This window comes from Belonocnema kinseyi, chromosome 4 (genome assembly GCF_010883055.1).
Source record: "Belonocnema kinseyi isolate 2016_QV_RU_SX_M_011 chromosome 4, B_treatae_v1, whole genome shotgun sequence".
Taxonomy (NCBI): domain Eukaryota; kingdom Metazoa; phylum Arthropoda; class Insecta; order Hymenoptera; family Cynipidae; genus Belonocnema; species Belonocnema kinseyi.
This window is the reverse complement of record NC_046660.1, coordinates 107,210,922-107,229,422: the sequence shown is the minus strand read 5'-3', so window position 1 is coordinate 107,229,422 and position 18,501 is coordinate 107,210,922. Positions and strand designations below refer to the sequence as shown.

Here is an 18,501-nt window from a genome sequence, read left to right as displayed (position 1 = left end):
CCCTAGCACGTTAGTCGTTTTTATGAAATGGCTACAATAATAATACAGATAGTGTATCTGTCGATTATTACGGAATCCCCTAGCAGTTCATGAGCTGTCTAGACATTCTAAAAAATGTCTAATTAAGCCAACTGACTACGACGTATAAATCTTGTAATTCAATTTACACAATTTACTTTTGATATTTGCAAACATTATGTTTACAAAGGGAGTTTTTGCTGGGGAATGAAGTATTGGAAGTAAAACTCTCTACTAAAATAGATGTAATTTTCGATCCGTACTATTCTATACGCATTACGAAATTAAGTTCAGCGAAGGGAGATGAAGTCATATTTATTCTTTCATATTGAAATTTTTCATTCTATTCGCTATAGAATAACATGAACAGAGAGCAATCAATTTTCCAGGAATTTTTTCTGTTTCGAACGATGGCCAATTTTTTTATGTACTGTCAGTATTGCGTCACATAATAAAATAGCTGTATTGCAGGGTGCCCAATAAAAATTTTATTTTTTTAATTTTGCAAGCTCTACTCTCTACATTTCGTCCATTTAGTAAAAAATTACTGTTATAAATTTTCTTTTATTATCGGAAAATTGTTTAAAGGTTTCGTTACAGCCTACATGCAGCCTACATGCTTACATCCTATAAGATGCAATTCATGATATTTGAAGTATTTTTTATTTATTAAGAAGTGAGCCTTAAATTTTATGAAACAAGCATATTCAAAATATTTATCATACCGGACGACAGAAGAAAATCTTACATTTCAAAACACAAAAAATACACATTTTTCTATCGATCTATAGTTTTTTATCATTTTTTAGTTACTTATATAAGATTAAGTCAGTATAGTCACTTTTTTAAATGAAAATATATTATAGTACTCATCTTTGAACTCTATGAAAGTATTTTGAAATCTTCTGAATTCAAACTGAATTTCAAATTCTTTAAAAATTAATTAAATTTTTTTAATCCACTCAATTCTACTTTATTGAATGGATTTAAAACACACCTTGAATTCTTAGGCATTTCATCCAATTCTTGTAAAGTTTCTTATATTTTCTTAAATTTACTTAAAACTTCATGAATTCAATAAATTTGAATATTTTTTATTGTTTTCAATTCACTCGATTTTTTAAATGCACTTTGAATCTAAATAAATTGGATTAAATTAATCTTATTTCCCTTTCATTACCTTCAATTCACTTGAATTTGATTTAATTCATTGTTTTTCGTTTAAACACTTTTTTACATTCTTATCATTTATGATTGAGAAAGTATTAGAATTTTCGGAAATTTGACATCACACTTTTTCAACGGATCTCCACGTTTCGAGACCCCCTGAGTTCGAAAATCAGGTTTTTACGATGGCGTCTGTCTGTCCGTCCGTCCGTCCGTCCGCCCGTCCGTGCGTCCGTAAACACGATAACTCTTGAAAAAATGAACAAATCAAATTCATCTTTGGCACACTTTTTTTGAAATTTTTGAGACCACTTTTTTCTGAATTAAAAAGTTCAATGTACGGATCTTTATAGAATTAAAAAGAACAAACAATTTATCCTTATGACTTTTCTCGATAAAAAGAAAATTCTCAGAGTTATAGCGTTTTCAAAATTTTCTAATCAACCGAAAATCAAAATTTGAAGCCGAAAAACGCACGATATGAAAAAAAGTTAAGAAAAGAAAAATATTTCTTTTCGAAAGCCCTACAAGATTATCATAACCAATTTTTGTATTTTCTTCAAAAATCGAAATTTCAAATTTTGATTGCACAAAAAATAATGGAAAATAAAAAATTTTATTTTGTGGACAAACTATGCAGGATATGAAAAAAGATGAATCAACAAAAATGGTTATACCAAAAAATATCTACAACTTCGTTAAGAATCACTTCTTTATAGGACGCGTACTTCTTGTTTTATTCGTGAAAAATAACTTTGAAAAAAAAATTAAATAAAAAAAATGTGTGGAAAAACGACGAAAGTTACGAGAAAAAAATCCAACAAAATCTGTTTACAAATGTCTGTCGGAAAACGAGCGCTCAGCGCGAATGTCAAGATGAGAATGTGTACCTCGAAGCCTACAAAGCTTTGGGAAACTTAATCTTTGACTATACTTAATTAAGTAGACAATTCAAAATATGAAGACGCATGTAAATACTGCCATCCAAAAGGGATTTTTTTGATAAAGTTTTTTTCAAGAATTCCAAATGCAAAGAATAAATATCCGAGCGCGAAGCGCGAGGTGTAATTATGTTCGAGCGCGAAGCGCAAAATTAAACCATCGCGCGCCCTAGGCGCGCTCAAACTTGCGAGCGAAGCGATCCGCGCGCATAGCGCGCGATGAGAGTGTGCCCGCTAAGCGGGTAGATTTTTCTTATTAAATTTTCTGGAACTTGTTCTGAATTCTGTTCAATTTCATCTTGCACAATCAAATAAAAGCTCTTTATTTTATTTTTTTTTAATTTCGTTTAATTCTCTTAAATTCTTAGGAATTCCATCCAAGTTTCTTAAATTCCCTTGAATTCTTCTAAATTTTTTCAATTCATTTGACTTGTTTTGAATTTTACTTGAATTGTTTTCACTTCACTCTGGATTCTCATAAAATTAACCAGAATTCGTTTAAATTTATATTGTATTCGCATCAATGTCACTGAAATCTCTTAAAATCCCTTGAATTCTTCTGAATTCACTCTAGTTTTACTTAAATCAATGAAACATTTAAAATTCTGTTAATTATTTTGCAATTAATTTTAATTCACTTGGAATTCACCCTGAATTGTTAATAATTTATCTTAAATTCTTGTAGATTCTTCAGAATTTACTTAAATTTCAATAAATTGGCTCAATTCCACTCAATGCAAGGATCTTTTTTTTAATCAACCTGAAGTATTTTGAACTCACCTTAAAACCTTAGTTATTTCATTGAATTCTTTTTAATTCTCTTGATTTTTTCTAAATTCACTTCCAACTGAGTGAAGTCAATGAATTTTGTCAATATATTTTTATTATTTTTAATTCGGTCGAATTTTTTTAAAATTCAACTTGAATTTTTAGTCTGTTGAATTGACCCTGAATTCAGTTTACTTGCATTTTACTGAGTTCAACAGAAATTATTTATTTTTTAAATTTCGTTTAATTTATTCTCATTCTCAATTTCCATGATTTCTTCTAAATTCACTCCCGTTTTACTGAAGTAAATGCAAATTTTCGTATTCTTAGTCCAATAATATCTTCAAAAATTATTTTTAGTCTCATAAAATTTAGAGTTATTCCTTATTACATAAGAAATACTTTCAAGGAATCCAAGAATTTGTTAGCCTTTAAGGTAAAGACAACACTCAGTGAAATGCGACCGGTGAGTAACACGCTTGATAAATTTCTTTATTTATTGACAAATATAATTGAAATCAAAACGTAAATAAATGGTTCGTAAAAAGTAGCATTCCTTAATATTAAATTGTATATAAATATGCCCTGGAAAAAATTTCTTTCGAAATTCGACTCTTGAGTAGGGAGAGTTACAAGTAAGGAGAGTGCTCAACTGCTCAGCAAGTACAAGCTGGTCGGTGCACTGTCGTCTGTCAGAAGAAACATCACGTAAAATAAGCAGGTGAACGTGTTAGTCAACGTATTTGTCTCTCGAGTAGTGGTGTCACGAGGGGAAAGGTTTGTGTAATGATTATTTATGAGCAGTAATATTAAACCGTTAGAGAATTCGTAAAGAAAGACGTCAGTGACCGGATCAAGGAAAACGAATTTTAAGGAGAATCAGTCGTACAATAACAGTCTCTATTTAATACGATATGGACTCGCCGATTCGTCAGAAAAGGCATTTTTAATGATGTTCCAGTAAAAAAATTCCTCACGTCATAATTAAAAAACTTTTCTTGAATTACAATACATAACATTTATCATTTTCTTTCTAGTTCATGTTAGCTTTTAGATATTCATTAACATACTTCTAACTAACCTGTCAGTGATAGGGGAAAAGCATTGTGATTGAAAGGTTTATAGGTTTCACTGAACCATCCACTCGTGGGAAGCACGAACAAAATCAATAAATATTAACAAGCAATGCGAAAATAGCTGCCATCATGCTTTTAGTATTGAAAAAGAACTATTTCACTTTTAGTTACAAAAAAATCGTAATTGATGCTTATAAAACAGTGAAAAGCTAAATCTTGTACTCTTGAAAACTAACTTAATCGTTAATTTCTTCATTCGAAAACTGAAAAAATTATTTTTATGCCTGAAAAAACACCAACAGCGTAGGTGAAAGTGCAGTGCGCGAGTACTCACGTGCGGGGATTGCGCAATATTATGCGTTCCAATTATAAAACAATTCAGTTCGTCCTAACTGTTTACGTTTCGATACTCCCGATTTACCAAGAAGGCTACTTGCAAGTAACCCCGACACTGTCGCTAAACCGAGAGTCAAGTATATTTTTTTACCATGTGAGAGAAATGTAGGGGGTAACGTTTTCAAAATTTAAAAATGCATTGCAGTCTTTTCAACTTCATGGAAATTTTATTTTCATCTGTATTTAAACAAAATAAAAAAATTAACATATTTTATTAACGATACCATACTATATTTATATTCAGTATAATAAAATCGTATATAAATAAAACACTTAAACTCACCACGCATTCCTCTTGGACCTTGAGGACCAGCATCTCCCTTTTGGCCAGGAATTCCTGAAATAAAATTAATGTTTTTTTGATAAATGAATTTATAATATAAGAATGCCATAGATTTCCTTTTTAGAAGTACGTCTACAAATTATTTTCCATAAATTTAAGATTTAAGCTACAAAATCTTTAAAATAACATTTGAAATGAGACCTTAAATAAATGTTTGACCAAAATCACCATAAATAAATATTTTAGTCCTCTTAACCTGTTGTAGGAGCACATTTTTTTGTTTTAAATAAATGTTTCCATTAAAAAAAAAGGAGCGAAACGAAATCAATTAACAGAATGATTTGTTGAATGATTACGGCTTCTCGCATGCATTATTTACAGAGCGACGGAAAACCAATAACGTTTTGAAAGTTTTAAAATGACGAAGCTGAAGTATGGATGTGATCGAGATTTTATTACTTATTCGGTCGCAGAAAATGGATTTTAGATTCCAAAAATAGAGAACAATGTTAAACTGTTTTCCAATACATTCTCCATATATAACTTTTAGATTATATTCCACTGTTTTCAGTAGAAAATACACCTTTAAATCACTTCCATTTTTCAACTTTTTTAAATTTGTACCAATTCTTATAAAAACTCATAATCTTCTTATCATTATTAATTTCTCAATTATCACAATTTCTAAATCTTATCGTGTATATACTTCTTACTTCAACAGGCTAAGATTTCATTAATACCTCCCTTTTAATTTAAATAAATTAAGTTTGTTTTTCGCATTATATAATTACAAATTCTGATAAGTCAAAGATTAAAGAATTTAATTTAAACTTGTACGGAATTAGCTTCTTTTAAAGAAATATCATGTTTAAAATTAACAATTAATTGAAATAAAGATATAGTTTATCCATAAATAATTATAATTATTGTTTAAAATATACAACTGAATATAGAAATGGATAAACACTTCTAGAAACTTTTCAAATTCTTCGACTTTTTATATTTCTTCATATAAAATACAAAATTCCCCGACTTTTCGGAGTTTTCCAGGTTTTCAGCAATATACTGTCAAATATTTTAGAAAAATAACAAGAGAAATATTTAAATAAAATAGAAAATACGACATTAGCTATACACTTTAGCTATTATAACTTTTCGACCCGTTCACTGTTGCTCAAATTATAACCCAAGTTTTGAGACCTCAATCCATTAATTTGAAATATCATTAAAACTTATTTAAAATTATTGGATAATTAGAAAAGATAGTTTTCGGTTCAAATAAATAGTTTTTTAGTTATTTTATGAATTCTTCGTTAATTAAGGTATTAAATTTAAGTTTAAGCTTGATTTTATGATTATGACTTAGAACTTGCGAGGTTAAAACAGCAACAAAAACATCAAAATAACCAATTTTCAAGCAGTGCACACCTCTACATCCATATCTATAAAACTGAATGACATCAAATTTTAATGAAAAGTCTATAGCATTATATTCTTTATATAAAGTGCAGAATTTTTAAATATCTAGAATGGTTTTTAAAAGCTTACGTATTTAGTGTGAGAACGGAATATACAGAGGTGGCATAAATGGTAAAATTTTGAATGCAATTCAAGATATAAAAAAAAATCTTGAAATATATAACGAGGATATGCTACTTCAGACTTGTCATTCAAATTTGATGTCATTCGGTTGGACAGATTACGTTGCAGAGGTGAACACAAGTAACAATTTTATTAAGAAATTTATTAAAATTGGCTTTAATAAGTATCGATTAAGTTTGTTAAACCTAGCCACCCTTTCTATTTTGAATTGAAATTGAAAAGTCCCACAAAAAATGGAAATTGAAAAATGGTAAAGAATAAATGGTAAATGGAATAATGGTAAAAAATAATTAAATCTCAGGTGGTTCATTACCACCTGCATAATATAATCCCGCCTAGTTTTAGAATGTCTAAAATAACGTTTCACGATTTTTTCAGATTTCTATAATGTAGTTTAACGAAAAAGATTCTCAATATGTGTTATGTTTATTTATTCCGAATTACTTGGTCAACTTTGATTTCACGTTATACTTGAAATAATTTTCGCATCGCAGATATTTTTGTCGGAATATATATAGTACATGAACTTAAAAATTTTCAGCGAATCATTTTGACCAGTAACTTTAATTCTTTTAACTCCATTTGAAAATGTACACCCCCCATTACTTTTTTGAATTACAACTGTATAATCAACTCTTGTAACGATGCTCGTGTTACATATAGTATATACCCGCTTTGAGTATAAATTAATCAATTTTCCTCTCGAAGGTACATTTCACTACTCTAAAAACTTTAATTCGTATACCCGACATGGATTAAAATACTTATCTATTTATGTTCCTTGTATTTAATTTGTATGATTAAAACTGGAAATAATTAAAGTTTTTGCTGTTCGGAGAATTTACGCATTTACTGGTATCATAGACATTATATATTTCGAAGCTTTGAGGAATGACTGAATGCATTGATGGTATCAATGCATTTCAATTTCATTCAGGACAAGACACATAAAATTCAGTTGCTAGGAAAAGTGATGTCTAGTATTGCTAATTTTAGTTACAATTTTTCTCTGTTAATTACAAAAACAGGTTCAGTTAAATTCTTTAATTAAATAAATATAGCCCATATTTAATTAGAAAGAATAGAAGTAGGGTAAGGTGGGGGGGGGGGACAGCGCCAACTAGTTAACAGTCAATGTTTTTTTTAAGTTAACAAGATGTTGAATTGATTCATTTTTCATTTCGAGTTCTACATTATTGTTGGTCATATTTCTATAAGTATTATCTACATGAAAAAAAAGCAATGATTTGGTAATTTAATTATTTCGAACAAGCTGTATTTCGTCGGATTTGCCTCCACCTGAGGGTAAGGCCGACCGCAGCTTTTTATGAAAATATAAACATCTAAAAATAGGAAAATATGATGGTTTGCTTCTGTGGTATTTTATACACTGGAAAAATTACCTTTAAGCATATCCAGAAAGAAGAATAAGTTATTTTGAACAAAAATAGAGAAAGCTATAATGTAACCTCTTATTCTTTGACATTCTACTAGAAACGTACTTCATGCAATGTTTCTACCGTACCAATACTAGAAACCTGCATACCGACCGGATTGAAAATAATAATATTTAGTAGTTTCTTCCATGTGGTTCACCAGATAAGTAGATGTTCTGCATTGCCGATCATTTATCGACGAAACTTGTGACCAGCGTATCCCCTAAACATTTGTTAATATTATTTCCGTCGGGCCTGCCCTTCTGGACAGGCCCCATTTATGAGATTTAATATATTTTGGACTTGAATTACATATAATTATTATAATCGCATTGTGTGATATTGTTTTATCTGTCAATATATCATTTTTATACCGTAAGTATTGTCCTTAAAGTTGAAAACTTTATATTTCTGTCAGCGAAACCTGCATTCTTTCGTGGTAAAGATTGTTTTCTGTATAATTTTTCTTTCACAACGCCAATTTTCAAAATTTTAGTGAGTAACACTATCTCTATAATATAATAGATTTATTTAATCTAAAGTAAAACTAAAATTGTTAAATAATAGCCATGATATAAGAAAAATCAAATAATGTTACTTATATTTACGAAAATTATATACCTATACTCCATGAATTTCAAAAACAATTCACGAGAAATAAAAAAATGTATGATTAAACTGATATGGCAACTTAGCTTTAAGGGCCGCGAATACATGACCTCAAGTTTTTTTGAGCTTGAGGGGGGTAGGACAACGTTTTTTTTATGCCGTATTTATTGTTATTTACCTAATAATATTAGTATTTTACTAAGATTTTATAAACATACCTACTACACTTTAAATATAAACTCTATTAATAAAATAAACGTGAAATCTTAATAAAACTAGTTTTAGAAAATAAAATGTATTACTGATAATCAATATTTAGATTTATCCACGTGAAATTTTATAACTTTTTCCAGGTCCTAAAATATTTTTTGTTTCAAATATCTTTTATATTTTTTGTAGAAAATTCATCTTTCATGTTAAAGATCAAACTCCTTGGTTGAAAGTTTGTTGAAACTTAATTTTTTTGGTTGAAGATTCATTAATTTTTTCGTAGTTTTAGAGATGACACATGGTCAACTCTGTGCCTACATTTCCGCACATAAGCGTTTATACTATCCCACATTAAAAACAAAGTGTGAATCTAACGCTAATTTCAGGGTACCATATACCTGCAACAAAAATTAGTCTTGGTAGTGTGAATCGTAATACTTCACAAGGTATCGTTTCCCTTGGACTTGGGATACGAAAAGGCACCTACTGTCAATTATTTGTACAGTTTTGCGGCAAAAAAAATCGGCGATTTCCGTACCCCAACTACGAGCGAGATGGAACACCATCTTGAAATTACCTGCACTAAAATTTATCTCAGAGTTTTTACTGTACACTTTCCCAGTCAAATATTAGATAAGACAATGTGGCATCGAGGAGCAATCTTCTCTGAACATCACTTCTTCAGGAAATATAAAAACCATGTCAGTATGGCATCAACGGGAAAGTCTACCTCGGGAAAGAATGTCCTAGACATCGTTTCTCCAGAGAAATATAAACAGAACGTCATTGTAGTATCGACGGACAAGTCTTCTCCGGGCATCTGTGTTTAAGCATCACTTCCCCAGTCAAATATTAAGACCATGAGAATGTAGCATCACTGGGCAAGCCTTCCCCGGGCATCACTTCGCAATTGAATACTTGCCCGTCGATCCCACTGTGTCGAAGTTTCAATATTTCAACTATAGAACTAATGCCTGAGAAAGGATGACCGCACGAGAATCTCTGTTTCGGGTACTATTTATTTCCCTGGGGAAGCAATGCCCAGGAAAGGCTTGTCTATCGATAACCCTTGTTTAGGTACTTATTATCTCACTGATGAAGTGATGTCTGAGATAGACCTGCCGATAGGAGACTTTGACAGCGATTAGTGAAAGAGATGCTATTATGAGTCTTGCAAATTGTGGAAAGGATGCCCGTAAAAGCAATGAAAATGTGTAAAGCGATGTCCGATAATGACTATATCTTTGGGGAAGTGATGCCGGAGAAGACATTCATTTAGCGGGGAAGATTTACCCTGCATAGGCTTGCTTTTAATTTTCTTGCAATCTCAGACACTCACATTAGATATTTACCAACTGACAAACGTTTAATCAAATAATTTTATAAATGTTTGAAAATTTAACTAATACTATAAGTTTTCTCTATGAATTAGTTCAATACATTTTAAAAAGATTTTATTTTCTTTATAATAATTTGGAAAGAATGTTTTCATAAAATTAGTCTTTAAAATATTTTTGAACTCTTTATTTCACCAGGTTCGAATAATTTTTATTCAAAAACACTTATTAGACATAAAGGACCCCTTTCATATGAAGTATAAACCCCTTATAGTTGGAAAGCCGAGGCCGTTTTTGGCGAGTTATTAGGTAACGATTCTGCCACTATTTTCCTGATGGTTGAGAATATACTGATCACGAAATGTGGCTTCTCCAGGGGTAGTCCCGGGGAGAAGGTGTTTATTTACTAATTTGAAGTTGTAAAAAAAATGATTAAAATAAGTCATGGGGTAACGGCTGAATCTTTCTGCGTTGTATGTGGAGACAATTAGACAATGTTCTATGTAATTGAGAGAACAATAGGCTGTTGCGTTTGGGGGGGGGGGGGGGCAGAACTATAAAAAGGTGTAAAAGAATATGTCATTTTAAAGTTATTTTCTAACACCCAAATTTTTTATATAACGTTTTACTCATTATTCAAAACCTATATTCGAAGAGGCAGAACAAAATCTTGGGGATAACATCCTGGCAGAACATCGCAAACTGCCCGGTTTTGACATAGGTAATTGTGCGTCGGTTCACGGCCCTGACACTGCAAGCAGAGTGGTCACTTGTGCTCGTAACTAGAGACATAGTTTATGCCACTCTGTCGCAGTATCAGGGCCATCAACCGATGCACAATGACCAATGTCAAAACCGGGCAGTTCGCGATATTCTGCCATGATGTTATCCCCGAGATTTTGTTCTGCCTCTTCGAATATATTTTTTTAATAATGAGTAGAATGTTATATAAAAAATTTGGGTTTTAGGAAATATCTTTAAAATGACATATTCTTTTACACCTCTATATCGTTCTTCCCCACCACCCTTCTGCACTGGCCTATTGTTCTGCCAATTGCACGGAAAATTGTCTAATTGTCTTGATATTCAACACAGAACGATTAAGCCGTTACCCTATGACTTATTTTAATCATTCTTTTTACAACTTCGAATGAGTAATTAAATAATTTCTCCTCGGGACTACCCCTGGAGAAGCCACATTTGCTGATCAGTATATTCTCAATAATCAGGAAAATAGTAGCAGAATCGTTACCTAATAAGTCGCCAAAAACGGCCTCGGCTCTTAGACTATTGCGTAAGGACTTAAACGTCCATACTCCATACACTGCAGTCCCGCAATAAAAGCCGTGCTCGAAAATAAAACTTTATAAAGATACTGATTTTTAAAAATGTACGTACATATGTCTGGGGTGGCCATTTCAATCGAAAGATATATTTATTATTTTAAACGTTTTGAATTGACGTTTTAGAATTTTTTAATTAAAAAAACTTTGTATCAAATGCTGAATAATTTACACGTATAAAATTGAAAGTTGTCAAACTTTCCAATTAAACAAGTTTAAATTAAACGCAGATAAACTGCGAATTTCACATTTTTAATTTGGTAAATTATAGGGTTCAAAGATTTAGATTCAATTCTAAAAAATATAAATCCACGTTACCACATCTAATGCTCTAAATTAAAGAAACAATTAATAACTTAAAAATTTTCAAGATATAACTATTTTCGGCAATTTTATACTTCAAACTTTGAAAATTGAAAAATTAATTTTCGAATTACGTATTGTGAAGTGAATAGTATAATCAGGTATAATATTTGAAAAAGATAACAATTTAACTCATTATTTTAAAAGCTGTTAAAATTAAACTTGTACATATTTATTTTAAGTATTTGTAACTTTCATGGTAAAAAAATAAATTCTGAAAAATAGACTGTTTTGAGGCACCTCATTTCACTTTATCTAAAAGCTTATGTCTCTTCGAAATATAAGCGCTTCCTCTTGTTTTCGTTCGACATTTTCGTAATGCCCGGTTACACCTGGATTACGTAACGCATAACCTAAACACTGAGTGCCTGAGCACGATTAACCGCGGATGATACTGTCCGCTGTTTTCATACACCCTTGCGTTGTGGAGTTTCTCCGCTGACCTAGTATCGTGACTGTCTCGCCCCCTTGGATCACCATGTCCCCTATAACGGGAACTTTTCTTGCGGGACTGCAGTGTAGTTTGGACAAGTGATATCTGGGCACGTGAACAGTTGGGAAAGTGACATCTGGGCACGCGCAAAGTTAAGCACGTTCTATCTGTGAACAGTTAGGAAAGTTCCATGTGTGCACGTGCACAGTTGTGTATGTGACATATGTGCACGTACAAAAAAGGAAAAGTGATATCTGTGTATGTATACAGTTAGGAAAGTGACGTCTGTGCACGTGCAAGTTCACAAGAGTCAACATGTGGACGTCAAAATTTCGATGTGCACCTGTTATAATTTGGAAAACATGCACAGATGGGCTTCTGTGGACTGAGGCGTACACAGATGGATATGTACAATTGTTTGTCCTGCCATCCACATGCACAGTTGGACACAGGTACAGCTGTTGTGTGCAAAGTTCTCCGGTACCCTTGGAAATTCAACTAGTTACTTAAAGTTGTATGTATTTCATTAAAAATTTGCCCTTCACGGCAAAAAATTATCTTCTTAATTGAAAATTCAACTATTTAGTAAAAATGTATGCATTCTATTGATCATTCATCTCTCTCAGCATAAAATGAATCTTTCTTAGTTAAAAATTCGTCTCTTTTGTGGAAAATGAAACTCCTTGTTTGAAAATCTACGGAGTGTCTATTCGACCGGAATTCTGGACAATAACCCAACTGACTCGAAACGGCTATTCGTCTATAATATATTCTTCCAGAATTCCGAACAAATAGCCTGCCCACAGCTAATGGCTACTTGTCCAGAAATTTTTCAGGAATAGAATATTTACTTTGATATAAATGAGCGTTTTGTACGCAGATCCGAAATTTTTTCCGGACATGAATGTTTTAATCCAGCCAATTTTAACATCAAGAAACCTTTTTTTCCAGCAAAACCTTTTTCTACATTAACTAAATTTTACTAGCTTATCAAAAAAATTAGGAATATTAATTTGTGAATATATACACAAATTGGCTTATAATTAAGAGCAGCAAACACACTGACAAGGGGAGAACGATAATTGTAAATGTTTCCGCCGTTTCCGAGAAACTCGAGTTTGAAATATTCGTTATAAGCCATGCAGAGTTCAGTGAAAAATATTTTCAATTGTCCGATAGCCCCGGTAGAAGTGTTTAACAACTTTAAAAAAATACAATTTAGCGACTGGTCACAGAAGAGTGATTGGTCACATATATAACCCCTTTTCCAGCACCCCCTTTATAAAATTACGTTTTAGAAACTGGTCACAGAAAAGTAACTGGTCAAATTACGAACCCCTTTTCGAGCTCAACCTTTAAAAAATATCTTTTAGCGAGTGGTCACAGAAGAGGGATTGGTCACATCTCGAACCCCTTTTCCAGCTTCTTCTTTTGAAAAATACAAGATAGCAATTGGTCACGGAAAAGTGATTGTTCACATCATGAACTCTTTTTTCAGCTCCCCCTATAAAAAATCAGTTTTAGCACGTGGTCACAGAAGAGTAATTAGTCGCATCTCCAACCCTTTTTCCAGCTCTCACTTTAAAAAAATTAATTATAGCGACTGGTTATAGAAGAGTGAATGGTCACATCTCGAACCCCTTTTCCAGCTCACCCTTTAAAAAATACGTCATAGAAATTGGTCACGGAAGAGCAATTGATTACATCTCGAACCATTTTTTCAGCTCTCCCTTAATAAAATACATCATAGAAATTGGTTACGGAAGAGTGATTGATCACATCTCAAACCCCTTTTACAGCTCTCCCTTTAAAAAATAAGTCATAGCAATTGGTCACGGAAGAGTGATTGATCACATCTCGAACCCCTTTTCCAGCCCTCCCTTTAAAAAAATACGCTTTAGCGGCTTGTACAGAAGAGTGATTAGTCAAATCTCGAACCCCTTTTCCAGCTCCCCCTTAAAAAAAATACATTTCAGCGGTATTATTGCAATTATTGCAATTACAATTGGTATTATTGCTTGGCAATAATACCAATCTGTACAAATAGCCGTTTTGAGACTTGTGGCCTATTCGTCCGGAATTCTGGACGCTTAGACACAGCCGAAAATGTATCTGTGTTGGTTGAGGATTCAACTATTTTCTTGAACATTTTTCATTTTTAGTTCAATTAAACTGTTTTACAATTAAAATGAAAATCTCTACTTGCTTAAAATATCAACTATTACACTTTTATTTGAGAGTTAATTTTTTTCTTTGGCAGTTCAAATATCTGGTTGAAAGTAAAAATACTTTATTAATTCATAAGAAACTGGAGGATTTCACTAAAGAGCTCACCCAAAATCGCCTTACGGGCCCTAATAAAGGGCGTTCGACGTTTCAAAAGATAACTTCACGCAATTAATGCGCGACTCCTTATATCCTTTTCTAGTTTATTGCGAAAAAATTTGACTTCACCACCTACTGGGAAAGTACCCACAACAAAATCCGTCAGTTACTTCTGTTAAATAAACATTTCAAAAAGGGGTCATAAAATCCATTGTGTAAGAATTTGTGAAGAAGACAGCAGACAAGAAATAAAGTAAATGGAGTATTAGAGCGGTAGTTGTTACCTCAGGGTGTTCAGATGCACACTTCGCGTGTCAGAAACAGATTTTTCAGTTTAAAAGAAAAGAATTTCAACGTCTTTCTCCGAGCTACAATGGTACTCGTATCTCTGATGCAGGGCAGAGCCACACATAGATTTTTCAGATGAAAAGATGTCTACGCGGCAATAGCACACACGCCAAACTCATATCACCGTATCTAAGGACATTTATGTCAGTCTATGCCGAAGGATAAGTCATATTTGCAGAAAGGCACCGATCCCGAGGAGGGAATTCAACGGAATAACTTATACAGCTAGAAAATAATACTCGTTAAAGAAGGAAAAATCAAATCCGTTTAGAACGAGATAGTAACCTGCACGTGCGGGTCTACAGGGTGGCAAAACCAGTGATTAGCCTCCCCCCCTCAGGATTTTTTTACCTTACCCTTACGTTTTGCTTCCTCGTAGAGGGAAGCTTTTTTATTTTTCATTTATTTTTTTTTAATTTACTTATATGATATATTTCGACATAACTTGACCCCAGGAAAATCGTAGCTCTAATTTATTTATATAACTGATAGGATTTTGAGCTATATCGGCCAATTAGATGTGTTTGTTTTTACGTTTAGGAATTTGAAAAGAATGTTTACTACGTTTATACGAGAAAAACTTTTCTGTTTTCTAAAATATAACGATACTATATCTTATGTACCTTTTATTACCTACTAGTACCGATTTGTGAAGTTTGAAAAAAGGATTGATTCTGTTTATATGAGAAAAACATTCTTGATATTAGGAATACCACGGCACTATATCTGATATATTTTTTTGACTCTTCGAGACGCATCAAATATTCTATTAAAGAACCTTCCTTGTCTTCTTATGATCTAGTAATACTTGTTAATAATTTAAAAAAATATTTTGTTCATCTTGTTTATATGAGCTAAGCTCTTTTTATGACTTAGAATATAAAAGTACTGTATTTGGTGTAATTATTTGCATCTTCGAGATGCATCGATGAACCTATTCAAGAAACTTTCGATGAAAAATCATGATCAATCAGTAGGGACCTAGAAAGTTAAAAAAAAGTTACGTTGATTACATGAAGACTTTTTTAATTTGTAATATAAAACTAACATAAGTTAAAAAGTGGCTCGTTATAACAGAACACATTGATTGACCTTTTTTATTTAGGAAGGAAGTGCTCATAAAATGTAACATTTCAATACACTTACAGTCATTCGCAGCAGTATTTCTTTCTCATTGAGACATGGTGAAAAATTATACAAACTAATAATGTTTTAAAGATTGAAAAAAATTGTGATTATTTGACAGAGGGTTGCAGTGCAGAACGAGATGACCAACATTTTTACAGAAAATGCGATTTTTGCATGAAAAATAAAATAAAAAAATAAAATGCATGCTGTGTTTGAAGGATTTGTTTGAAATCCCATTTTTAATTTTGTAATAAAAATCTTTGTAACTCAAAACCAGATAATTGACTTTCTGTGCTGCTCTCCCGTTACCTTCGCTTTTGCCTAATATTTTACCTTTTATTAAACATTTTTCTGACCATCATCCTCTTTCTAAAAGTTTTAAAAACTTAAAGCACAATAACATAATAAAATTAATCTTCTGCCAAAGAAAAGGGCCTTAAGTAACAGTATTTCCCTCTTTTTCAGCACCCAAATACTAATGAAATTCCAACCTACAATTTGAAATCTTTATTTTTTACAAAACACTACTTTTATAAGGCCTTTTTCACTTTACTTTTTTCGTTGCGATTAAAATCGTTATTTCTTAAAATTATTTTTGTGTTTTCGTAAAGAAATATTCACCTCTCTTATTTAATAGACCTTTCATCGAAAATCGTCTGTTAGAGTGCAATACGTAAAACTAAATACTTATTTTCCGCGAAAGGAATCCATTTTTTAGATAAAACTTTTTTTTTCTTATTTAGCCTCCCCATCTTTTGGGGGCAAGTTTTTATTATTATTTGAAATTGAAAAATAGATTGCTAGTTGCTATCTAAAAATAATGGCCCTGCATCCTTGAATTATTTACATGGAATTGTTTTACTTTTCATAATTAAGCTTATTTTCTGCCAATTTAAAAACTCAGTACCAGTCACTTTGAGGGTTTAAAGTTCTATATTCCATTTCTCGCAGCTGGATAATTTTTTTTAATCACACTTTTTAGTCTCACTTCAGAAACAGTTCAACTCGGACTCAAATTTTGTTTTTATTTTTTAATAATGATTCTTATTTTACAGAATGTTATATCGTTCTTCTGAAAAATTCTGATTTTGTTGTTTATCCTCTCCTGTACTGCAATCCTTTAATTGATTATGAAGATATTACTTTTGTACTTTAGATTAAAGTTATAGATTATTATATAGCGTGATGAACCTTTAAAACCATTAGTTTTTTCATCGACTTAGTGCAAGATCCTAATTTAAGATTAGTGATCATCCATTTATTTGAACTTCCCCCTATTTAAACTTCCACCTAATTGAAACGTCCCACCTATTGAAACCGCCCCACATGCACTTATTTAAAACAGGCCACCTCCCACCACGGTCCCTATACGGTCTCGCACGAGTCAATGGGTAACCAATTAAAAAGAGGTCCGAGGAGTGCGAAGCCCTCGTTAGTTTGAATTGAGTATTTTAGCTTGACGTCATAGAAATGCTTACGACTTTTTTTAGAATATATTCTAAATGAAATAAAATAAAATATCCAAATTTCATGTTAGTGTATCAGATCGATTTGATCAGAGTCGGATACTCTTACTTTAAATTTCGGACAGATGATTATATTTACTGAAACTGACAGGTCGTCAATCGACAAAAAAATGGAACATGGCTAACAAAATAATTCTACACTTGAAAAATATTACTATTCAGGCCTTTATAACTTACACTGACGTTTAAAATACTTCATCGAAAAAGGCTTATGCACTCCTATGTCAAGAACTATGCTAACCTTCCTGACATTTCCAGCTATCCTAGCAAAGCCCGCAGCGCCATGTTACAAAACTCACTATTCCAAAAAATATTTAGTAGTTTTTTGTTTGTATGATATTGATTCTCAGTTGAAAACTTGTACTATTTCAAGGAAATGTTATATATTTTTCACGACCTACAAAAACACTTGAAGAGCATTTACATGTATGATGCGTAAATGCGTACCAGTGATGCTCAGGGACCGCGACTTTTTCAGCTGCGCAAGTCGGGGATGCCTAAACCGTTTCCAACTGGAATGGATAATATAGCGCAATATACTTAAGTGAGTACCCACGCAATGTGCCTTTTCGCTACGCTTCTGGCGTTTTTCAGACAAGAGTCGCAACCCTTTCTCACCCCTTGAACTGAAAAAGTGCATGGGCCAGCAATTCTAGGAATAACTAAACCGCAAAATACTAAACTGAGAGTCGGGTGTATTTATCTGTATTATTATTAGTAGTATTTATTGATTTCAAATAGACCCACGCTCTTCGGCACATGCGCAGTTGACATAGTTGCCTACAGCGCCCTCATCGATAAGAGACCCGTATAGCCAATGAACGTCGCTTGACAAGAAGAACCTGAGGACTCTCGGAAGAGGCTGGGCCCCTCCATAGTGTAAATAATTAATCGGGTACATTTCTAGGCCGTTCAAATAAATGTAAATTTAATATACATAAATTCTAAACGAAGTTCATGCGCTTGTTTAACCTGATGTTCGGAGATAGTCGAGAAAGAAAGAATCATAGGGTTGCCTTAAAATGGCCTAGGACTGACTTCGTGGGGACAGAAACGTAAACAGTGAAGGCCACGTGACTCGTTTCCAATGTGCATATATACGAGGGTGGATTGATAAGTTTCCGGCCTGACCAAGAGATGGCGCCACTAGGCCTACCTTGAGGTGGCGTTCTATAGTACCATCCTTAGATAG

General features: G+C 32.4%; 1 protein-coding gene across 13 annotated transcripts in view; it reads right to left on the bottom strand.

Annotated features, from left to right (window-relative positions):
• Positions 1-18,501, bottom strand: part of LOC117171290 — a 178,483-nt gene that overhangs the window by 97,559 nt on the left and 62,423 nt on the right. For all 13 annotated transcript variants that reach the window (XR_004466860.1, XM_033358442.1, XM_033358445.1 and 10 more), the window contains one exon: positions 4,650-4,703. Coding sequence is in view for 12 of the 13 variants with exons in the window: in XM_033358442.1 (XP_033214333.1) it covers positions 4,650-4,703 (54 nt within the window). In the remaining variant the exon portion in view is untranslated. The remainder of the gene's footprint in view (positions 1-4,649; positions 4,704-18,501) is intronic.